The sequence below is a fragment of the Ranitomeya variabilis genome, chromosome 5, assembly GCF_051348905.1.
Source record: "Ranitomeya variabilis isolate aRanVar5 chromosome 5, aRanVar5.hap1, whole genome shotgun sequence".
In the NCBI taxonomy this organism is placed as follows: domain Eukaryota; kingdom Metazoa; phylum Chordata; class Amphibia; order Anura; family Dendrobatidae; genus Ranitomeya; species Ranitomeya variabilis.
Genome location: NC_135236.1, coordinates 424,842,059 through 424,867,396, shown reverse-complemented (window position 1 = coordinate 424,867,396; position 25,338 = coordinate 424,842,059). Strand labels below are relative to the sequence as shown.

Here is a 25,338-nt window from a genome sequence, read left to right as displayed (position 1 = left end):
CCATGTACGTGAACTGCTATTCCCTGTCTGAGGGCACCGCGAGGTTGAGAAAGTTCTCCTGCTCGCGGTGCCGTCTGACAGGCCATGCGAGCTCATGGCCAATGAACTCACTTCATTTATGTGACGTTGGCGTGAGCACTTTGGGAATTATTATTATATTTTTTTATAAAAACCTGATAGGAGCCCGTGCGTGGTGCCATCATAAGCAGCGCTTTGCTATATTCCCTGGGTTATGGCAGAGAGACTTGTTTCTCCCTTACTCTGTTATTCAAAAGCTCCAGAATGTAAAGAGAAATAAATAGACATATTTTTACAATTAAAACTGTTTTCTCATTGAAGTCCAATTTTATACTTGCTTTACCCTAAACAGAACACTTTTGAGCAACTGCTGCCCCTGTTGACTTAACTGATAAAATGAATGTTTCAGACCAATTGCTCGTGACTATTACTAGCCTATTGTGTACCGTAACTGCCTTTAATTTGGCCCAGAATGCTGGGAACAGCATGTGTACTAACAAGTGTACAATAATGATTCCTCCAGGAGCACATTCCACGTCTATGACCTCTGATCACTTTTAGAAGTTGTACTTCTATCTCATACAGTCCACGTCTAAGTATCTCCATATCCTGACTACACACAAGATGTTTTCCTCTGCAGGACACACTTCCTGTGCAGGAGGTGGATTGGAATGTGGCGAGGAAATATGGAATGTCCAGAGAAATGTCTTTTCAAGGAAGATGAAAGCCGCATATGCAGCCTTTTACATCCACCTTGAATTTACCTTTTATATTTGCCAAAAACATGTTATTTATTGGGGGGGTTATTTTGACGGCATTGTAACTTTTGGTCATTACTAGTGATACTCTGCTGTATTAGCCACCACAGCAGAATGCACTTACTATGACAGTTTGGTACAGTATTTATTCCCTCCTAAAATAACAACAAAGAATATGGAAAATTTTACAATCCTTATATAGTCAAAAGAGCAAGAAGCAGGCTTGTATGGGGTCTTGTAGGATGTCTTGTGGAATAGTGTTAATAGTGAGTGCAGAACAGCAATGAAACAACCCTGGGAACAACAAAAGGACAAAAATATCTCTGAAAGGGGTTGTCCTGTCAGATCATATTCCTGACCTATTTGTCGGATAGGTCATTAATATCAGATTAGCAGAAGAAAGTCAGCACTCTGTTTTCCTTGGTTCAATACTTTATTGGAAATCCACATGCACAACCCTTCTGCTGAGATACCTATCTGCCTGCTCAGGCTGACGTGCACCCAAGATGCAAGTGATGTGGGAGTGTTGAGCTGTCATTTTCTGTGTTTGTATTATTATCAAATTGGTGGGAGTCCAACTCCCAGCACCCCCACCGATCTGCTGTTAGGTGCTCTGACAGCATGTGAACCCTTAGAACGAGGCTGCACTGCACAGCTCCATTCAATGTGTAACTGCCGCTGCTGGGCACTGCAGAACAGCTGCTATTCTTGGGAATATGAGTTATTCTGCAGTACTCAGTGTTAGCCTTTTAAGTGATATGACTCACAACATCATATACTGTTTGGACAAAGTATACAAGAAGTTAGAGAGGAAATGGTGTAATATGACATAAGATAGCATCACAATTTTAATATACTGATAATGGTGTTGCACATTTGAGGCATCTCATGAGCACGCTGCAGACCTTTGAAGTGACCAACATATTCAATTATATTGGCACCCTTGCGAGGCAGATATAGTGAAATACTATGGCAGAGCAGGGACGTTCTCGGCTCCCTGTCTCACCATTCGCTCTAGTAAGTCATTGATCTGCATGCAAGCAGTAGCATCAATTCTAAAATCAGCGATCACAACCACACTTCTTATACAAAACCATGACTAGTAATGATACATACTTAAAGTGACGTCACTTGCGGGGCGGCACTGGTCTCTGCGCACTGGGTATCCTTACCATGCGCACTGACCGTGCGCTCTCCGGCCAACTTCTTACTTCTGGTCAGAGCCGGTGAGAAAACGCTCCATCAGTGTACATATTGCACAGTGACAAGAATCTACTGAACATCCATTGGAATGGACAATCGACACATGCTCAGTAGAGCGGGGACTAGCCCAGACCCAGAAATGGGCATCACTGATGATGCTTTGTTTCAGGAAAGAAGCAGTGGCTATGACAGTGACCGCAACCTCTGCCTCCTGATGACATGCTGTTTAAGTATCCCAGCATGCACTGGGATTCTCACACAAAGCGTCATCAAAAAAGATGGAGTGGAAGAAAAGTAAAGCAGTTAGAAATCTAGTAAGTTATCTTAACTTTTGACAATAACTTTAACCTTAACTTTTGATCAGTTACATAATGCATTCTTCTTTAGTGAAATATATATCTAAAGTGAAAAAGCATTGTCTGGAATTGTGGCTACATTCCTGAAAAAGGATGAGCTTTATTACCAGGTGCAGATCATGGAAATGAGTAGTTACCATAATTATTTTTTCGTCAGCTGCAGATTTTGTGACAGATCAGATAGAAAAAAAAATAATAGGGTCATGGTGTCATAAATATGGGAAATATTTGGACAGAGACAGAATCTTCATCTTTTTGCTCTGGCAAAATTAAGAGACCACTGCAAAATGTTCAGTTTGTTTGATTTTTCTGTTTCTAGGTATATTTGTGAGTAAAACGTATATTCTTCTTTTACTCTATAAACTTCTGACAGCATGTCTCCGAATTTCCAAGCAATAATTTTTCGATTTTTTTTCTGAAAAAGAAAAATGGTCAAAATTAAAAAAACAAAAAAAACAGTGCTTCCAGACCTCAAATAATGCTAAGAAAACAAGTTCATAATCATTTAGAAACAACAATACTAATGTTTTTACTCAGGAAGAGTTCAGAAATCAATATTTTGTGGAATAACCATGATTTTTAATCACAGCTTTCATGCGTCTTGGCATGCTTTCCACCAGTCTTTCACACTGCTCCTGGCGCAAAATTGTAAGCAGTTCTTCTTTGTTTGATGGCTTGTGACTATCCATCATCCTCTTGATTACATTCCAGAGGTTTTCAATGGGGTTCAGGTCTGGAGATTGGGCTGCCCATGACAGGGTTTTGATGTGGTGGTCTCTTAATTTTTGCCATAGCTGTATATATGCAATGGATTTGGAACATTATTATGATGTAAGTGACAATTCTCAGATTGTGGTCTATAGAATTATTAACACAGTGGATGGACACTGATAAATTATACAAATTTTGTAACCGTCCAAATAATTCTGGACCTAATTGTAGATTAGAAATGAGTTGAACTATATCTGTAATAATGTCCCATGTAACTGATTATATGATTGCTAAACTATTATCTGTGTGTTTTCAGTGCTGGAATTGGAAGAACCGGCTGTTTCATTGCTACATCCATTGGCTGCTGTCAGCTGAGGGAAGAAGGAAATGTAGATGTATTAAGCATTGTCTGTCACCTAAGAATGGACAGGTAAATCCAGATCACAAGGAAAATGCTTATTAAGTAGAGAAAAAAGTGAAATGCTCTCTAAGGTATAACATTTAGATGAATGAAACATAACTTGATAATTTATTTTCTTCATATTGCATTTATACAACAGTCTGTATAAATAGACATACTTAATGCTACATAATAATTTCCTTGTTGCTACTGTACGTACAAATCTATACTACAATACAACATTTTAAAGAAAAGATGTTAGAAGGTTCCAAAAATGATATTATTTTCTCAAATAATTTTAAAATAATAAACTTTTTGCATGTTTTACTTTTTGACAGTCTGTGTTTACTGCTTCAATAGCATAATATAGTTGTAAAGTATCTCAGAGGCCGTCAACTAAAAAGGCAAACTTGCACAGACTTGGTACTAACCATTCTGTCTAGTAGGTCTCAAAGGAACCCCGGCCTATACCTGTAACCTCCTATGCAGAAATCTAGCCTTAGCACAGACTCCCTGGGTTGTTACTAGAGATGAGCGAACTTGTTTGGAAAACATTCGCCAATCTCAAAGTCGGCACGAACATTGCACATTCGGATTCATGTTCGGATTCCCGAGCATTTTCTGCACACGTCAGTAAATGTACGAGTTTCGACTGAGGCAGTGATCATACCGGCTCTTATGATCGCGGTAAGATCATTACCGTTGGTCAGAATGCTGTGGGGACATGCTGTCAGATGTTATCGTGACCCCGCAGCTGTGACTGTGACCAGCAGTACTGTAAATCATTATTGCCGGTCAGAGAGCTGTGGTTCCCGCAATGTCAAATGACAGTGTGAGCTCACAGCTGTGATCGGAGGTAAAAAGTTTACCTCCAGTCACTGGCGTCAGTTGATGGGACAACTACTTCCATTAGCCGATGACTGCTGCCACTAATAAGAGCAAGAGCAGGTGGCGGCTGATGGGAGTATTCATCAGCCACCACCTGCGCTCTTAATAAATAGTTTAAAAAAATATAGGTTCCTCTGTATTTATGATAACCAGCCAGGCAATACTGACAACTGTGGGCTGCTTTTAAATAATTTAAAAAATGGTCTGGGGTCCACCCATTTTTGACAATCAGCCAAGCTAAAGCAGACAGCTTGGGGCTGGTGTTCTCAGTCTGGTAAGGGGCAACCTAAAAACAGTAGCCCGCAGCCACCCATAAAAGGTGCATCTATTAGATGCACCAATTATGGCGCTTTGCCCAGCTCTTCCCACTTGCCCTGTGTCGGCAGCAAGTAGGGTTCATATTTGTAGGCTTGATGTCACCATTGTATTGTCCAGAGACATCAAGCCCATGACTTAGTAATGGAGAGGCATCTACAAGACACCTATCCATTACTTATCCTATAGTTATATTGTAAATAAATACTCAAAAAGTATTTATGTCCTTTATTTGAAATAACAACAAAGCACAATTTTCCATTTTAATTTAAAAATAACAAACACAGTTATTCTCACCATTGAAGCCTTCATCTCATGTAATAAATAGAAAATAAAAAACAACCATATCCCTCACCTGTCCGTCGACGGGTTCTGTCCCATGCCATAATCCATGTCTGGGGATAAATACTTTTCATTCTGGACGGTGCCAAGATGCAACCGCCCACACTGAAAACCACTGAGGAATGAGTTGGTGCGAGCTCAGAATCAGTGACTAGCAGTGACATCATCGAGTTTACCATGTGTCACTGAGGCTGCGTTCCCATGGTGATCTGCGGTGAAGTCACTGAGCTGAACTGCGGTGAACTCACTGACTTTTTCTCACGGTGCTGACATCACTGCAGTTCAGCCCGGCTGCTCACTAATGCTGAGGTTATCGCTGTTCACTGATGCTGTGCTTGCAGCAGCTCATTCATCACTGGTTCTCAGCCTGGACACTGTTCAGGTTGAAAACTGTTTAACCTCAGGCATGGCTTATGGTGTCAGACAGGTGAGGGATATTGTTGTTTTTTTTATTTTTGTTTTATTACAGGAGACAAGGGCTTCAATGGAATGGGCATTAGGTGAGTATAACTGTGTTTGTTATTTTTAAATAAAAAAGGAAAAGCATGTTTTGTTTTTATATTAAATAAAATACGTTATTCTTGTTGTGTGTTTTATTACAATACAGCTATATGATTAGTAATGGATAGGTGTCTTATAGATGCCTCTCCATTACTAACTGTGGGCTTGATGCACCAGACAATACAAAAGTGACATCTTCCCCACAAATTTTAACCCCACTTGCCATCGCTACAGGGCAAGTGTGAAGAGCCTGGCAAAGTGCTGGAATTCTTGCATCTAATAGATGCGCCATTTCTGGATGGCTGCGGGCTGCTGTTTTTAGGTTAGGGAGCCAACATCCATGGTCCCTTACCAACCTGAAATTACCAGCCCCCAGCCATCTGCTTGGTTTTCAAAAATGGGGGCGACCCCACAGCGTTTAAAAAAAAAAAAAATATTTAAATGAAAAAAAAATGGCATGGGGACTCCTCTATTCTTGATAGTCAACCTTGATAAAGTCTGCAAATGAGGTTCACGCTTGGGTACGGCTCTGGTACCTGAACCAAACCTTTTTTCAACTGTTCACTGAATCCAAAAAACGCGAACATCCAGGGGTTCACGCATCTTTAGTTGTGACCATGTAGACAGTGGCAAGACTAGCCAGGCACTATCTGGAGGGACAATAGCAGAAACAGAATAAGGAAACAAAACCATAATCAGACAAATAGCCAGGGTCAGAAACCAGGAGATCAGTGAAAAGCAGAGTCAGACAAGCCAGTGTGAATGTCAGATAGGTTTATGGAGCAAACAAGGTCCAGATCAAGCTAGGTGAGGAACAGGAGATCTGCAAATAAATAGGACTAGAGATGTATAAGGTAAACCAAATAACTGGAAACTCCACAATAACTCCTAGGAGTTTAAATTGGGTGTGGTACTGCACCATCGTCCACAGCAAGAAGCATATTACATCTGCCAATCAGTTGGACAGCAGACAATTACCCTGGTTGGGTGGCACCACAAGTCACTGTATTCTTAGGTGACAGCTCCGGTATTACCTGGTAATACCAGCAGTACCGCCTCCTCCATCACCAACACCACTCACCAATAAAATACAGCAATACCTATGTGCAGAGGCAAACATTGGGGGAGCAGTTCTAGATAAGAATATAACAAGAGTTTACCATGAACAGTGATTAATTCAAAATGGCAGAGAACAGGTTACCTTCAGCGCTTTAAACTAATTTACAGGAATTTACTATTTAGTAGGTTAGACTATCAATGTTCGGTTAGGGTCCAATGTCTTCTGATTAGCATAATGAACAATGGAAAATCATGGGGCTGAGCTGTAGTGCCAGGTACAACTACCCATATGTGGTGAAGAGTGACTGTGCCTGTGTAAACAATGAGCACCACGGCCCATTATGTGCGGATCAGCAGGGTTTCTAGAAGTCGGACCACAATGGATCAGTTATTGATCACCTGTTTAAGCGTTTTACATATCCTAGTACACACTCATGTTGTGTCAAAAGTGCAGCTTTTTGGATTAAAGAGAACCTGTCAATATGAAAACGCAGTAAAATCTGCAGGCAACATATTATAGCGCAGGGGGAGTTGAGTATACTGATATATACTGTATATAGTTTTGTGAGAAAAGACTCAACATAACCTGTGCTTTAGTAATTTAAATCTTTGCTCTTTCTGTGATTTTCGGTCCAGTGGGCGGTCCTATCAATGACTGACAGCTTCCTTTGTATAAGTTTGTATACAGTGGTAGTTGTCAGTCACTGAAAGGACCACCCACAGTCATAAAACCTCACTCAGCTCCCTTTTCTCTGTATGATGGTGTCCTAAGATAAGACTGCATTTTCATGGTGGCAAGTTCCCTGTAAATGAAAGCCATAATCAAAATATGACCTATTGATTAAAATAGTTTTTTGTGTATTTTTAAAAAATGTTTGGTATTTTTTTTATTATTTATTTTTAACATAGCACAATCTGTATTAAAAATATAAAATCGAAATCTTGCCATTATCACCCTGGTCATTGGGGATTTTTTAGACTCTAACTTCCTAATGTTTTAGGAAAGACCCTGACTTTATCTTTTGTATTAAAGCATCTCATGATCATGCGCAAAGGTCATTGTGAAGGGAGGTGGAGCAGGGTCAGGTGTGACATCCTCTATTGTGTTTGGTGGATCCTGTGTCCGCAGCTCTGTATAGAGAGGTTATCTGACATTGTAACCATGCCTGTGAAAATATTGAAACTTGCTGTTAATCAATGCAGCGTGGCTGGACTACCCTGCACGTGCCCAGTTGTCCTGTAAGGATTATCTCCTGCTGGTAAAAGAATGTATGGAAACAGCAGAACATAGCCCAGTAAGTGACATCACTATAATCAGGGTCTCTGCTCCTACATTATGGTGTTCTCAGATTACAGTGAAATAGCCTGGTGATAGATTCCCTTTAATAAAGAGTGAAAAAAAATACATTTTGTCTTTAAATACATGAAACACAACAAAATTCTGGTGATAACTCTCCTGTAAGTCTGGCAGGGGTACTGTTGTGAATTAGACTTTTTTGGCTCCCTCTTGTGGTCACTAGTGATATGACTCTGGGATTGTCTTTCCTCAGTTTGGCACCCACCTGGGTCGTTAGTCCAGGGGTGTTGCTATATAAACTTCCTGGTTTCTCAGTCCTGTGCCTGGCATCGTTGTAATCAGTTCCTTTCTGTTTGCTCCTGTCTGCTGGTCTTGGATCTTGCAAAATTAAGCTAAGTCCTGCTTCTTTGTTTTTTGGTTATTTGCTTTGCTCTTATTTTTTGTCCAGCTTGTACTAAATGTGATTCCTGATTTTGCTGGAAGCTCTAGGGGGCTGGTGTTCTCCCCCCGGGCCGTTAGACGGTTCGGGGGTTCTTGAATATCCAGCGTGGAAATTTTGATAGGGTTTTTGCTGACCATATAAGTCATCTTACTATATTCTGCTATTAGTCAGTGGGCCTCTTTGCTAAATATCTAGTTCATTCTTACGTTTGTCTTTTCTCCTTACCTCACCGTTATTATTTGTTGGGGGCTTGTATCCAACTTTTGGGGTCTTTTCTCTGGAGGCAAGAAAGGTCTATCTTTTCCCTTCTAGGGTTAGCTAGTTCTCCGGCTGGCGCGAGACGTCTAGAACCAACGTAGGCACGTTCCCCGGCTGCTGCTATTTGTGGTGCTAGGATTAGATATATGGTCAGCTCAGTTACCACTGCCCTATGAGCTGGTTTTTTGTGTTTGCAGACTTGGTATGTACTTTTGAGACCCTCTGCCATTGGGGTCATAACAGTATGCCAGGCCAAGGTTGAATGTTTAATGCATTGCAGAAGTGGGATTACAAGAAAGGAAAGTCTGAGTTTTTTTTGTTTTTTTTTCCTCTCTTTTTTCCTCCCCTTTACCTCTGAGTGGCTTGTGCTTGCTGCAGACATGAATGTCCAGACTTTGATTACAAGTGTGGATCAGCTTGCTGCTCGTGTGCAGGGCATACAAGATTTTGTTACCAGTAGTCCAATGTCTGAACCTAAAATACCTATTCCTGAACTGTTCTCTGGAGACCGATTTAAGTTTAGGAATTTCAGGAATAATTGTAAATTGTTTCTATCTCTGAGACCCCGTTCATCTGGAGACTCAGCTCAGCAAGTAAAAATTGTTATCTCTTTCTTACGGGGCGACCCTCAGGATTGGGCCTTCTCGCTAGCGCCAGGAGATCCGGCATTGGCAAATATTGATGCGTTTTTTCTGGCGCTCGGATTGCTTTACGAGGAACCCAATCTTGAAATTCAGGCAGAAAAAGCCTTGCTGGCTATTTCTCAGGGTCAGGATGAAGCTGAAGTGTATTGCCAAAAATTTCGGAAATGGTCCGTGCTTACTCAGTGGAATGAGTGTGCTCTGGCCGCAAATTTCAGAAATGGCCTTTCTGAAGTCATTAAGAATGTGATGGTGGGTTTCTCCATTCCTACAGGTCTGAATGATTCCATGGCGCTGGCTATTCAAATTGACCGGCGTTTGCGGGAGCGCAAAGCCGCGAATCCTCTGGTGGTGTTGTCTGAACAAACACCTGATTTAATGCAATGTGGTAGAATTCAGACTAGAAATGAACGGAAAAATCATAGACGTCAGAATGGGTTGTGTTTTTACTGTGGTGATTCTACACATGTTATATCAGCATGCTCTAAACGCCTAACTAGGGTTGTTAGTCCTGTCGCCATTGGTAATTTGCAACCTAAGTTTATTTTGTCTGTGACTTTAATTTGCTCATTGTCCTCCTACCCTGTTATGGCGTTTGTGGATTCAGGTGCTGCCCTGAGTCTTATGGATCTGTCGTTTGCCAAGCGCTGTGGTTTTGTTCTTGAGCCGTTGGTAAATCCTATCCCTCTTAGAGGTATTGATGCTACGCCATTGGCGGAAAATAAACCGCAGTTTTGGACACAGGTAACCATGTGCATGACTCCTGAACATCGGGAGGTGATTCGTTTTCTTGTTCTGCATAAAATGCATGATTTGGTCGTTTTGGGTCTGCCATGGTTACAGACCCATAATCCAGTCTTGGATTGGAAGGCAATGTCTGTGTCAAGTTGGGGCTGTCAGGGAATTCATGGTGATTCCCCGCCAGTGTCTATTGCTTCCTCTACTCCTTCGGAAGTTCCTGAGTATTTGTCTGATTACCAGGATGTATTCAGCGAGTCCAGGTCCAGTGCTCTTCCTCCTCATAGGGACTGTGACTGCGCTATAGATTTGATTCCAGGTAGTAAATTTCTTAAGGGAAGATTATTTTATCTGTCTGTACCTGAGCATACCGCAATGCGTTCGTATATCAAGGAATCTCTGGAGAAGGGGCATATCCGTCCATCCTCTTCCCCTCTTGGTGCGGGATTCTTTTTTGTGGCCAAGAAGGACGGATCTTTGAGACCTTGTATTGACTATCGGCTTCTGAATAAAATCACTGTTAAATTTCAGTATCCTTTGCCTCTGTTGTCGGACTTGTTTGCCCGGATTAAAGGTGCCAAGTGGTTCACCAAGATAGATCTTCGTGGTGCGTACAACCTTGTGCGCATTAAGCAAGGAGATGAATGGAAAACTGCATTTAATACGCCCGAAGGTCATTTTGAGTACTTGGTGATGCCTTTCGAGCTCTCTAATGCTCCTTCAGTGTTTCAGTCCTTTATGCATGATATTTTCTGGAAGTATCTGGATAAATTTATGATTGTTTATCTGGATGATATTCTGTTTTTTTCTGATGATTGGGACTCGCATGTAGAGCAGGTCAGGATGGTGTTTCAGGTTTTGCGTGAGAATGCTTTGTTTGTTAAGGGCTCAAAGTGTCTCTTTGGAGTACAGAAGGTTCCCTTTTTGGGTTTTATTTTTTCCCCTTCTGCGGTGGAGATGGACCCAGTCAAGGTCCGAGCTATTCATGATTGGACTCAACCCACGTCAGTTAAGAGTCTTCAGAAGTTCTTGGGTTTTGCTAACTTCTACCGTCGTTTTATCGCTAATTTTTCTAGCGTTGTTAAACCTTTGACGGATATGACCAAGAAAGGTTCTGATGTTGCTAACTGGGCTCCTGCAGCCGTGGAAGCCTTTCAAGAGTTGAAGCGCCGGTTTACTTCGGAGCCTGTTTTGTGCCAGCCTGATGTCTCACTTCCCTTTCAGGTTGAAGTGGATGCTTCTGAGATTGGGGCAGGGGCCGTTTTGTCGCAGAGAGGCCCTGGTTGCTCTGTAATGAGACCATGTGCTTTTTTCTCTAGGAAGTTTTCGCCTGCTGAGCGGAATTATGATGTTGGCAATCGGGAGTTGTTGGCCATGAAGTGGGCATTTGAGGAGTGGCGTCATTGGCTCGAGGGTGCTAAGCATCGTGTGGTGGTCTTGACTGATCACAAAAATCTGATGTATCTCGAGTCTGCTAAACGCCTGAATCCTAGACAGGCCCGCTGGTCATTGTTTTTCTCCCGTTTTGACTTTGTGGTCTCGTATTTACCAGGTTCAAAGAATGTGAAGGCTGATGCTCTTTCAAGGAGCTTTGTGCCTGACTCTCCTGGAGTCGCTGAACCAGTTGGTATTCTCAAAGAGGGAGTTATCCTGTCAGCCATTTCTCCGGATTTGCGACGTGTGTTGCAGAGATTTCAGGCTGGTAGACCTGACTCTTGTCCACCTGACAGACTGTTTGTTCCTGATAAGTGGAAAAGCAGAGTCATTTCCGAGGTTCATTCCTCGGTGTTGGCAGGGCATCCGGGAATTTTTGGCACCAGAGATCTGGTGGCTAGGTCCTTTTGGTGGCCTTCCTTGTCACGGGATGTGCGGTCATTTGTGCAGTCCTGTGGGACTTGTGCTCGAGCTAAGCCTTGCTGTTCTCGTGCCAGCGGGTTGCTCTTGCCCTTGCCTGTCCCGAAGAGGCCTTGGACACACATTTCTATGGATTTCATTTCAGATCTTCCGGTGTCTCAGGGCATGTCTGTCATCTGGGTGGTATGTGATCGCTTTTCCAAGATGGTCCATTTGGTATCTTTGCCTAAGCTGCCTTCCTCTTCCGATCTGGTTCCTTTGTTCTTTCAGAATGTGGTTCGTTTACACGGCATTCCTGAGAATATTGTGTCTGACAGAGGATCCCAGTTTGTTTCCAGGTTCTGGCGATCCTTTTGTGCTAAGATGGGCATTGATTTGTCGTTTTCGTCTGCCTTTCATCCTCAGACTAATGGACAAACGGAGCGAACTAATCAGACTCTGGAGGCTTATTTGAGGTGTTTTGTTTCTGCAGATCAGGATGATTGGGTGACCTTCTTGCCGTTGGCTGAGTTTGCCCTTAATAATCGGGCTAGTTCTGCTACTCTGGTTTCGCCATTTTTTTGCAACTCTGGTTTCCATCCTCGTTTTTCCTCGGGACATGTGGAGCCTTCTGACTGTCCTGGGGTAGATTCCGTGGTGGATAGGTTGCAGCGGATCTGGAATCATGTGGTGGACAACTTGAAGTTGTCACAGGAGAAGGCTCAGCGTTTTGCCAACCGCCGCCGCGGTGTGGGTCCCCGACTTCGTGTTGGGGATTTGGTATGGCTGTCTTCTCGATTTGTTCCTATGAAGGTCTCCTCTCCTAAATTTAAGCCTCGCTTCATCGGTCCTTACAAGATATTGGAAATCCTTAATCCTGTGTCCTTTCGCTTGGATCTTCCGGTGTCGTTTGCCATTCACAACGTGTTCCATAGGTCTTTGTTGCGGCGGTACGTTGTACCTGTGGTTCCTTCTGTTGAGCCTCCTGCTCCGGTGTTGGTTGAGGGCGAGTTGGAGTACGTGGTGGAGAAGATCTTGGATTCTCGTCTCTCCAGGCGGAGGCTTCAGTATCTGGTCAAGTGGAAGGGCTATGTGTTGTGAGTTTGGTTTTTGGGCTCCCCCGGTGGTCACTGGTGGTACTGGACTTGTGTGCTTCACTTTCTCTGTTCACCTGTTTCCATCAGGATATGGGTGTATCCTATTTAGCCTTGCTGCTCAGTTATTCTAGTGCCGGCCATCAATGTAACCAGAGCCTTTCTGTTGCATGTTCCTGCTTCTAGACTACTATCAGCTAAGTTGGACTCTTAGTCCTAAGTTTGTTTTGCATTTTTGTTCCAGTTCACAGTTATGTTATTTTTCTGTAGCTGGAAGCTCTTGTGGGCCGAAATTGCCACTCCAGTGTCATGAGTTGACACATGAGTCTTAAAGTAATTTCGGGATGGTATTTTAATAGGGTTTTCAGCTGACCGTGAAGTTCCCTATTGTATCTTCTTGCTATCTAGTAAGCGGACCTCGCTTTGCTGAACCTACCTTCATACTGCGTATGTCTTTTCCTCTGAACTCACCGTCAATATATGTGGGGGGCTTCTGTCTCCTTTTTGGGGGAATTTCCCTAGAGGTAAGCCAGGTCTGTCTTTTCCTCTATTAGGGTTAGTTAGTCCTCCGGCTGGCGCTAGGCGTCTAGGGATAAAACGTAGGTACGCCACCCGGCCACTGTTAGTTGTGTGGTAGGTTTAGCTCTCGGTCAGCTCGAGATTCCATCACCCAAGAGCTGTTCTGTTATTTATGTTCTCTGACGTTCCCTTGCCATTGGGAACCATGACAGTATGGCCGGCCCAGTGTTAAAACCGTTGGCAGAAGAAAGGAGAGAAAAAGAAGTCTGCAGATTTTTTTTTTTTTTTTCCTCTGAGCTTGCTCTATAGTTGACTTAGTTGCATTTCTGCTCTAATTGCAGCCTTTGTCTCTCTCTCTCCTTCTAATCCTTGAATGGCTCTGATCTCACCTGATTAAAATGGATCCTCAGAGTTTGGCTACAGGTTTGAATAATCTTGCTACGAAGGTTCAAAATTTACAGGATTTTGTTATTCATGCTCCTATATCTGAACCTAGAATTCCTATACCAGAATTTTTCTCCGGGGATAGATCTCGTTTCCTGAATTTCAAAAATAATTGTAAATTATTTCTTTCCCTGAGATCTCGCTCCGCTGGAGATCCCGCACAGCAGGTTAGGATAGTAATTTCCTTGCTGCGGGGTGACCCTCAAGACTGGGCATTTGCATTGGCACCCGGGGATCCTGCGTTGCTCAATGTGGATGCGTTTTTTCTGGCTTTGGGGTTGCTTTATGAGGAACCTAACTTAGAGATTCAGGCTGAAAAAGCCTTGATGGCCCTATCTCAAGGGCAAGATGAAGCTGAAATATACTGCCAAAAATTTCGTAAATGGTCTGTGCTTACTCAGTGGAATGAGTGCGCCCTGGCGGCGAATTTCAGAGAGGGTCTCTCTGATGCCATTAAAGATGTTATGGTGGGGTTCCCTGCACCTACAGGTCTGAATGAGTCCATGACAATGGCTATTCAGATTGATCGGCGTTTGCGGGAGCGCAAACCTGTGCACCATTTGGCGGTGTCTTCTGAGAAGGCTCCAGAAAATATGCAATGTGATAGAATTCTGTCCAGAAGTGAACGGCAGAATTTTAGGTGAAAAAATGGGTTGTGCTTCTATTGTGGTGATTCAACTCATGTTATATCAGCATGCTCTAAACGTACAAAAAAGGTTGATAAGTCTATTTCAATTGGCACTTTACAGTCTAAGTTTATTCTGTCTGTGACCTTGATTTGTTCATTATCGTCAATTACCGCGGATGCCTATGTCGACTCTGGCGCCGCTTTGAGTCTAATGGATTGGTCCTTTGCCAGGCGCTGTGGGTTTGATCTAGAGCCTCTGGAAGTTCCTATACCTCTGAAGGGTATTGACTCTACACCATTGGCTAGTAATAAACCACAATACTGGACACAAGTGACTATGCGTATGAATCCAGACCATCAGGAGATGATTCGCTTCCTTGTGTTGTACAATCTACATGACGTTTTGGTGCTCGGATTACCATGGTTACAATCTCATAACCCAGTCCTTGACTGGAAAGCAATGTCTGTGTTAAGCTGGGGATGTCAGGGGGCTCATGGGGACGTACCTTTGGTTTCCATTTCGTCATCTATTCCCTCTGAGATTCCGGAATTTTTATCTGATTATCGTGATGTTTTTGAGGAGCCTAAGCTTGGTTCACTACCTCCTCACAGAGATTGCGATTGTACCATAGATCTGATTCCGGGCAGTAAATTTCCAAAGGGTCGTTTATTTAATCTATCTGTACCTGAACATGCTGCTATGCGAGAATATATTAAGGAGTCCCTGGAAAAGGGACATATTCGTCCTTCTTCATCTCCCTTAAGAGCCGTTTTTTTCTTTGTATCTAAAAAAGATGGCTCTTTGAGGCCGTGTATTGATTATCGACTCTTGAATAAAATTACAGTCAAATATCAGTATCCTCTGCCACTGCTGACTGATTTGTTTGCTCGAATAAAAGGGGCTAAGTGGTTCTCTAAGATTGATCTCCGTGGGGCGTATAATTTGGTGCGAATTAAGCAGGGGGATGAGTGGAAAACCGCATTTAATACGCCCGAGGGCCATTTTGAGTATTTAGTAATGCCTTTTGGTCTTTCAAATGGCCCTTCAGTCTTTCAGTCCTTTATGCATGACATTTTCCGTGAATATTTGGATAAATTTATGATCGTGTATCTGGATGATATTTTGATTTTTTTCGGATGACTGGGATTCTCATGTCCAACGGGTCAGGAGGGTTTTTCAGGTTTTGCGGGCTAATTCCTTGTGTGTGAAGGGTTCTAAGTGTATTTTTGGGGTTCAAAAGATTTCTTTTTTGGGGTACATTTTTTCCCCCTCTTCCATTGAGATGGATCCTGTCAAGGTTCGGGCTATTTGTGATTGGACGCAACCTTCTTCTCTTAAGAGCCTTCAGAAATTTTTGGGCTTTGCTAATTTTTATCGTCGATTTATAACTGGTTTTTCTGATGTTGCTAAACCTTTGAATGATTTGACCAAAAAGGGTGCTGATGTTGCTGATTGGTCCCCTGCTGCTGTGGAGGCCTTTCGGGAGCTTAAGCGCCGCTTTTCTCCCGCCCCTGTGTTGCGTCAGCCTGATGTTACTCTTCCTTTTCAGGTTGAGGTCGATGCTTCCGAGATCGGAGCTGGGGCGGTCTTGTCGCAGAAAAGTTCCGACTGCTCCGTGATGAGACCTTGTGCGTTCTTTTCTCGAAAATTTTCGCCCGCCGAGCGAAATTATGATATTGGTAATCGGGAGCTTTTGGCTATGAAGTGGGCTTTTGAGGAGTGGCGTCATTGGCTTGAGGGGGCTAGACATCAGGTGGTGGTATTGACCGATCACAAGAATTTGATTTATCTTGAGTCTGCCAGGCGCCTGAATCCTAGACAGGCGCGCTGGTCGTTGTTTTTCTCTCGGTTTAATTTTGTGGTCTCATACTTACCAGGTTCTAAAAATGTGAAGGCGGATGCCCTTTCTAGGAGTTTTGAGCCTGATTCCCCTGGTGATTCTGAACCTACAGGTATCCTTAAGGATGGGGTGATATTATCTGCTGTTTCCCCAGACCTGCGACGGGCTTTGCAGGAGTTTCAGGCGGATAGACCTGATCGTTGCCCGCCTGGTAGACTGTTTGTTCCTGATGATTGGACCAGTAGAGTCATCTCGGAGGTTCATTCTTCTGTGTTGGCAGGTCATCCCGGGATCTTTGGTACCAGGGATTTGGTGGCTAGGTCCTTCTGGTGGCCTTCCCTGTCTCGAGATGTACGAGTTTTTGTGCAGTCTTGTGATGTTTGTGCTCGGGCCAAACCTTGTTGTTCTCGGGCTAGCGGATTGTTGTTATCTTTGCCTATTCCGAAGAGGCCTTGGACTCACATCTCTATGGATTTTATTTCTGATCTCCCTGTTTCTCAGAAAATGTCTGTCATCTGGGTGGTGTGTGACCGTTTTTCAAAGATGGTTCATTTGGTGCCCTTGCCTAAGTTGCCCTCCTCATCCGAGTTGGTTCCTCTGTTTTTTCAAAATGTGGTTCGCTTGCATGGTATTCCGGAGAATATCGTTTCTGACAGGGGGACCCAGTTCGTGTCTAGATTTTGGCGGGCGTTCTGTGCTAGGATGGGCATTGATTTGTCTTTTTCGTCTGCGTTCCATCCTCAGACTAATGGCTAGACTGAGCGAACTAATCAGACCTTGGAGACTTATTTGAGGTGTTTTGTGTCTGCGGATCAGGATGACTGGGTTGCCTTTTTGCCGTTGGCGGAGTTTGCCCTCAATAATCGGGCTAGTTCTGCCACTTTGGTTTCTCCTTTCTTTTGCAATTCGGGGTTTCATCCTCGTTTTTCTTCCGGTCAGGTGGAGTCTTCGGATTGTCCTGGAGTGGATACTGTGGTGGATAGGTTGCATCGGATTTGGGGACAGGTGGTGGACAATTTGGAGTTGTCCCAGGAGAAGACTCGGCATTTTGCTAACCGCCGTCGTCGTGTTGGTCCTCGTCTTCGTGTTGGGGACTTGGTGTGGTTGTCTTCTCGTTTTGTCCCTATGAGGGTTTCTTCTCCTAAGTTTAAGCCTCGGTTCATCGGCCCGTATAAGATTTTGGAGATTCTTAACCCCGTGTCCTTTCGATTGGACCTCCCAGCATCTTTTTCTATCCATAATGTCTTCCATCGGTCATTATTGCGCAGGTATGAGGTACCGGTTGTGCCGTCCGTTGAGCCTCCCGCTCCGGTGTTGGTTGAGGGTGAATTGGAGTACGTTGTGGAGAAGATCTTGGACTCCCGTGTTTCCAGACGGAAACTTCAGTATCTGGTCAAGTGGAAGGGCTACGGTCAAGAGGATAATTCTTGGGTGACAGCCTCTGATGTTCATGCCTCTGATTTGGTCCGTGCCTTTCATAGGGCTCGTCCTGATCGCCCTGGTGGTTCTTGTGAGGGTTCGGTGCCCACTCCTTGAGGGGGGGGTACTGTTGTGAGTTTGGTTTTTGGGCTCCTCCGGTGGTCACTGGTGGTACTGGACTTGTGTGCTTCACTTTCTCTGTTCACCTGTTTCCATCAGGATATGGGTGTATCCTATTTAGCCTTGCTGCTCAGTTATTCTAGTGCCGGCCATCAATGTAACCAGAGCCTTTCTGTTGCATGTTCCTGCTTCTAGACTACTATCAGCTAAGTTGGACTCTTAGTCCTAAGTTTGTTTTGCATTTTTGTTCCAGTTCACAGTTATGTTATTTTTCTGTAGCTGGAAGCTCTTGTGGGCCGAAATTGCCACTCCGGTATCATGAGTTGACACATGAGTCTTAAAGTAATTTCGGGATGGTATTTTAATAGGGTTTTCAGCTGACCGTGAAGTTCCCTATTGTATCTTCTTGCTATCTAGTAAGCGGACCTCGCTTTGCTGAACCTACCTTCATACTGCGTATGTCTTTTCCTCTGAACTCACCGTCAATATATGTGGGGGGCTTCTGTCTCCTTTTTGGGGGAATTTCCCTAGAGGTAAGCCAGGTCTGTCTTTTCCTCTATTAGGGTTAGTTAGTCCTCCGGCTGGCGCTAGGCGTCTAGGGATAAAACGTAGGTACGTGTCATGAATCCCCAATGGCTAGGGATAGCACAGGATAAGCAAGTATAATAAATATCGGACGAGCTCTAGGGTGATGGAACCTGGGCTGACCGCTGCCCTACGCCTGACAAACGCAACTAGAGATAGCCAGGGAGCGTGCCTACGTTGGTTCTAGACGCCACGCACCAGCCTAAGAACTAACTAGTACTGCAGAGAAAACAAAGACCTCACTTGCCTCCAGAGGAATTAACCCCAAAGATATAGTTGCCCCCCACATGTATTGACGGTGAAATGAGAGGAAGGCACATACATAGAGATGATGTATATAGCTTTAGCAAATAGAGGCCCGCTGAAAACTAGAAAGCAGAATGACACAAAAGGGGACTGAGCGGTCATCAAAAAACCCTAATCAAAAAAACCATCCTGAGATTACAAGAACCCATGTGCCAACTCATGGCACATGGGGAGAACCTCAGTCCACTAGAGCAACCAGCTAACAAAGAGACATTCTAAGCAAGCTGGACAAAAAACCAAACAACTGAAAATCAGCACTTAGCTTATCCTGAAAGACCTGGGAGCAGGTAGGCAGGAACCAAACAGAGCACATCTGAACACATTGATAGCCGGCAAGGGAAATGACAGAGAGGCCAGGTAAAATAGGAAACACCCAGCCTCTGATGGACAGATGGAAACCAAAGGCCGCAACCCACCAAAGTCACCCAGTACCAGCAGTAACCACCAGAGGGAGCCCGCAAACAGAATCCACAACAGTACCCCCCCCTTGAGGAGGGGTCACCGAACCCTCACGAGAACCCCCAGGGCGATCAGGGTGAGCTCTATGGAAGGCGCGGACCAAATCAGTCGCATGAACATCGGAGGCGACCACCCAGGAATTGTCCTCCTGACCATAACCCTTCCACTTAACCAAATACTGGAGTTTGCGTCTGGAAACACGAGAATCCAAGATCTTTTCAACAACATACTCCAATTCTCCCTCCACCAGCACCGGAGCAGGAGGCTCGACCGAAGGAACAACAGGCACCTCATACCTCCGCAACAACGACCGATGGAACACATTATGAATAGCGAACGATGCTGGGAGATCCAAACGGAAAGATACAGGGTTAAGAATCTCCGAGATCCTATAAGGACCGATGAACCGAGGCTTGAACTTAGGAGAAGAGACCTTCATAGGGACAAAACGAGAAGACAACCACACCAAGTCCCCAACAAGAAGTCGGGGACCCACGCGGCGACGGCGATTAGCAAACTGCTGAGTCTTCTCCTGAGATAACTTCAAATTGTCCACCACCTGATTCCAAATGTGATGTAGCCTGTCCACCACCATGTCCACTCCAGGACAATCCGAAGACTCCACCTGACCAGAGGAAAAACGAGGATGAAACCCCGAATTACAAAAAAAAGGAGAGACCAACGTGGCCGAACTAGCCCGATTATTAAGAGCAAATTCGGCCAGTGGTAAAAAAGCAACCCAGTCATCCTGATCAGCAGAAACAAAACACCTCAAATAAGTTTCCAAGGTCTGATTAGTTCGCTCCGTCTGGCCATTCGTCTGAGGATGGAATGCAGACGAGAAAGACAAATCAATGCCCATCTTGGCACAAAACGTCCGCCAAAATCTAGACACAAACTGGGATCCCCTGTCAGAAACGATATTCTCCGGAATCCCATGCAAACGAACCACGTTCTGAAAAAACAAAGGAACCAACTCAGAGGAGGAGGGCAACTTAGGCAAGGGCACCAAATGAACCATCTTAGAAATGCGGTCATACACAACCCAGATAACGGACATTTTCTGTGAAACCGGGAGATCAGAAATAAAATCCATGGAAATGTGCGTCCAAGGCCTCTTCGGGATGGGCAAGGATAACAACAACCCACTAGCCCGTGAACAGCAAGGCTTAGCTCGAGCACACACTTCACAAGACTGCACAAAGGTACGCACATCCCTAGACAAGGAAGGCCACCAAAAAGACCTGGCCACCAAGTCTCTTGTACCAAATATTCCAGGATGACCAGCCAACACAGAAGAATGGACCTCGGAGATGACTCTACTGGTCCAATCATCCGGAACAAACAGTCTTTCTGGTGGACATCGATCCGGTTTATCCACCTGAAACTCCTGCAATGCAAGTCGCAAGTCTGGGGATACGGCGGACAATATTACCCCATCCCTAAGGATACCAGCAGGCCCAGTGTCTCCAGGAGAGTCAGGCACAAAACTCCTGGAAAGAGCATCTGCCTTCACATTCTTTGAACCTGGCAGGTATGTAACCACGAAATTGAAACGAGAAAAAAATAACGACCAACGAGCCTGTCTAGGATTCAAACGCCTGGCAGACTCAAGGTAAATGAGATTCTTGTGATCAGTCAAGACCACCACGCGATGTTTAGCACCCTCAAGCCAATGACGCCACTCCTCAAATGCCCACTTCATGGCCAAAAGCTCCCGATTACCCACATCATAATTGCGCTCGGCGGGCGAGAATTTTCTAGAGAAGAAAGCACATGGCTTCATCACCGAGCCATTAGAACTTCTCTGTGACAAAACCGCCCCCGCTCCAATCTCGGAAGCATCAACCTCCACCTGGAAAGGAAGTGAAACATCTGGTTGACACAACACAGGAGCAGAAGAAAACCGGCGCTTAAGTTCCCGAAAGGCCTCCACGGCCGCAGGAGACCAATCAGCAACATCAGCACCCTTTTTAGTCAAATCAGTCAAAGGTTTAACAATACTGGAAAAATTAGCAATGAACCGACGATAAAAATTAGCAAACCCCAAGAACTTCTGAAGGCTCTTAACAGATGTAGGTTGTGTCCAGTCACAAATAGCCTGAACCTTAACGGGATCCATCTCAATAGTAGAAGGAGAAAAAATGTACCCCAAAAAAGAAATCTTCTGGACTCCGAAGAGACACTTTGAGCCCTTCACAAACAGAGAATTGGCCCGCAAAACCTGAAACACCTTCCTGACCTGTAGAACATGAGACTCCCAGTCATCAGAAAACACCAAAATATCATCCAAATACACAATCATAAACTTATCCAGATATTCACGGAAAATATTGTGCATAAAGGACTGAAAGACTGACGGAGCATTGGAGAGTCCAAAAGGCATTACCAAATACTCAAAATGGCCCTCAGGCGTATTAAATGCGGTTTTCCACTCATCACCCTGTTTTATCCGCACCAGATTATACGCACCACGAAGATCTATTTTAGTGAACCACCTAGCCCCCTTAATGCGAGCAAACAAATCAGTAAATAATGGCAATGGATACTGGTATTTGACTGTAATCTTATTCAGAAGGCGATAATCTATACAAGGCCTCAGGGAACCATCTTTTTTTGCCACGAAAAAAAAACCTGCTCCCAGAGGGGACGAAGATGGACGAATATGTCCCTTTTCCAAGGACTCCTTAATATAATTCCGCATAGCAGTATGCTCTGGTAGTGACAGATTAAATAAACGACCCTTAGGGAACTTACTGCCAGGAATCAATTCTATAGCACAGTCACACTCTCTATGGGGAGGGAGCGAATTGAGCTTAGGCTCCTCAAAAACATCCCTATAATCCGACAAAAACGCAGGGATCTCCGAAGGAGTAGATGAAGCTATAGAAATCGGAGGTGCATCATCATGAACCCCGTGACATCCCCAGCTTAGCACAGACATTGTTTTCCAGTCCAGGACAGGATTATGAGTTTGTAACCATGGCAGACCAAGCACTAGTACATCATGTAAATTATACAGTACAAGGAAGCGAATCACCTCCTGATGAACGGGAGTCATGCGCATGGTCACTTGTGTCCAATACTGCGGCTTATTCATAGCCAACGGTGTAGAATCAATTCCTTTCAGAGGAATAGGAACTTCCAGAGGCTCTAGACTAAAACCGCAGCGTTTAGCAAATGACCAATCCATAAGACTCAGGGCAGCGCCTGAATCCACATAGGCATCGACGGAAATGGAAGACAGTGAAAAAATCAGAGTCACAGACAAAATGAACTTAGACTGCAGAGTATCAATGGCAAAAGATTTATCAACCCTTTTTGTGCGTTTAGAGCATGCTGATATAACATGAGCTGAATCACCACAATAAAAACACAAACCATTTTTCCGCCTATAATCTTGCCGTTCACTTCTGGACTGAATTCTATCACATTGCATAATCTCAGGTGCCTGTTCAGAAGACACCGCCAACTGGTGCACGGGTTTGCGCTCCCGTAAACGCCGATCAATCTGAATGGCCATAGCCATAGACTCATTCAGACCTGTAGGCGCAGGGAACCCCACCATAATATCCTTAATGGCCTCAGAAAGACCATTTCTGAAGTTTGCAGCCAGGGCGCACTCATTCCACTGAGTATGCACCGACCATTTCCGAAATTTCTGACAATATATTTCCGCTTCATCATGCCCCTGAGAGAGGGCCAATAAAGCCTTTTCAGCCTGAATCTCTAGGTTAGGTTCCTCATAGAGCAATCCCAATGCCAGAAAAAACGCATCCACACTGAGCAATGCAGGATCCCCTGGTGCCAATGCAAATGCCCAATTCTGAGGGTCGCCCCGTAGGAACGATATAACAATCTTGACCTGTTGAGCAGGGTCTCCAGAGGAGCGAGATTTCAAAGAGAGAAACAATTTACAATTGTTCCTGAAATTCAGGAAGGTAGATCTATCTCCAGAAAAAAACTCTGGAATAGGAATTCTAGGTTCAGACATGGGAGTGTGAACAACGAAATCCTGTATGTTTTGAACCTTTGCCGCGAGATTACTCAGGCTGGAAGCCAAACTCTGGACATCCATGATAAACAGCTAAGATCAGAGCCATTCAAGGGTTAAGAGGAGGTAAGAAGCAGCTAGACAGCAATTAAGGGCTAGGCAGCAAAACTCTGAAGGAAAAAAAAAAAAAAAAAATTTTCCTTGAACACTTCTTTTTCTCCTGCTTCAGCCCAAACAATTAACACTTTGTGGACCGGCTATACTGTCATGAATCCCCAATGGCTAGGGATAGCACAGGATAAGCAAGTATAATAAATATCGGACGAGCTCTAGGGTGATGGAACCTGGGCTGACCGCTGCCCTACGCCTGACAAACGCAACTAGAGATAGCCAGGGAGCGTGCCTACGTTGGTTCTAGACGCCACGCACCAGCCTAAGAGCTAACTAGTACTGCAGAGAAATCAAAGACCTCACTTGCCTCCAGAGGAATTAACCCCAAAGATATAGTTGCCCCCCACATGTATTGACGGTGAAATGAGAGGAAGGCACATACATAGAGATGATGTATATAGCTTTAGCAAATAGAGGCCCGCTGAAAACTAGAAAGCAGAATGACACAAAAGGGGACTGAGCGGTCAGCAAAAAACCCTAATCAAAAAAACCATCCTGAGATTACAAGAACCCATGTGCCAACTCATGGCACATGGGGAGAACCTCAGTCCACTAGAGCAACCAGCTAACAAAGAGACATTCTAAGCAAGCTGGACAAAAAACCAAACAACTGAAAATCAGCACTTAGCTTATCCTGAAAGATCTGGGAGCAGGTAGGCAGGAACCAAACAGAGCACATCTGAACACATTGATAGCCGGCAAGGGAAATGACAGAGAGGCCAGGTAAAATAGGAAACACCCAGCCTCTGATGGACAGATGGAAACCAAAGGCCGCAACCCACCAAAGTCACCCAGTACCAGCAGTAACCACCAGAGGGAGCCCGCAAACAGAATCCACAACAGGTACGCCACCCGGCCACTGTTAGTTGTGTGGTAGGTTTAGCTCTCGGTCAGCTCGAGATTCCATCACCCAAGAGCTGTTCTGTTATTTATGTTCTCTGACGTTCCCTTGCCATTGGGAACCATGACAGCTATGGTCAGGAGGATAATTCCTGGGTGGTTGCCTCTGATGTGCATGCGGCCGATTTAGTTCGTGCCTTTCACGCTGCTCATCCTGATCGCCCTGGTGGTCTTGGTGAGGGTTCGGTGACCCCTCCTTAAAGGGGGGGTACTGTTGTGAATTAGACTTTTTTGGCTCCCTCTTGTGGTCACTAGTGATATGACTCTGGGATTGTCTTTCCTCAGTTTGGCACCCACCTGGGTCGTTAGTCCAGGGGTGTTGCTATATAAACTTCCTGGTTTCTCAGTCCTGTGCCTGGCATCGTTGTAATCAGTTCCTTTCTGTTTGCTCCTGTCTGCTGGTCTTGGATCTTGCAAAATTAAGCTAAGTCCTGCTTCTTTGTTTTTTGGTTATTTGTTGTGAAATTGGATTTTGGGCTCCCCCGGTGGCCACTGGTGGAATTGAACTGGTGTGCATCATCCTCTCTGTTCACCTGTTTCCATCAGGATGTGGGAGTCGCTATTTAGCCTTGCTCCTCTGTCACTTCCATGCCGGTCAACATTGTAATCAGAAGCCTTTCTGTGCATGTTCCTGCTGCTAGACAACTCCCAGCTAAGTTGGACTTAGTCCTTGTTTGTTTTTGCATTTTGTTCCAGTTCACAGCTGTAGTTTCGTTTCTGTGTCTGGAAAGCTCTTGTGATCTGAAATTGCCACTCTGATGTTATGAGTTAATACTAGAGTCTTAAAGTAATTTCAGGATGGTATTTTGATAGGGTTTTCAGCTGACCATGAAAGTGCCCTTTCTGTCTTCCTGCTATCTAGTAAGCGGACCTCAATTTTGCTAAACCTATTTTCATACGTTTGTCATTTCATCTAAAATCACCGCCAATATTTGTGGGGGCCTCTGTCTGCCTTTCGGGGAAATTTCTCTAGAGGTGAGCCAGGACTATATTTTCCTCTGCCAGGATTAGTTAGTCCTCCGGCCGGCGCTGGGCGTCTAGGGATAAAACGCAGGCTACGCTACCCGGCTACTGTTAGTTGTGCGGCAGGTTTAGTTC

The 25,338-nt window shown here is 44.5% G+C and overlaps 1 protein-coding gene across 3 annotated transcripts in view; it reads left to right on the top strand.

Annotated features, from left to right (window-relative positions):
* The window catches only part of PTPRR (protein tyrosine phosphatase receptor type R), a 393,781-nt gene that overhangs the window by 357,209 nt on the left and 11,234 nt on the right, over positions 1-25,338 (top strand). For all 3 annotated transcript variants that reach the window (XM_077265278.1, XM_077265279.1, XM_077265280.1), the window contains one exon: positions 3,363-3,476. In XM_077265278.1, the coding sequence (XP_077121393.1) occupies positions 3,363-3,476 (114 nt within the window). The remainder of the gene's footprint in view (positions 1-3,362; positions 3,477-25,338) is intronic.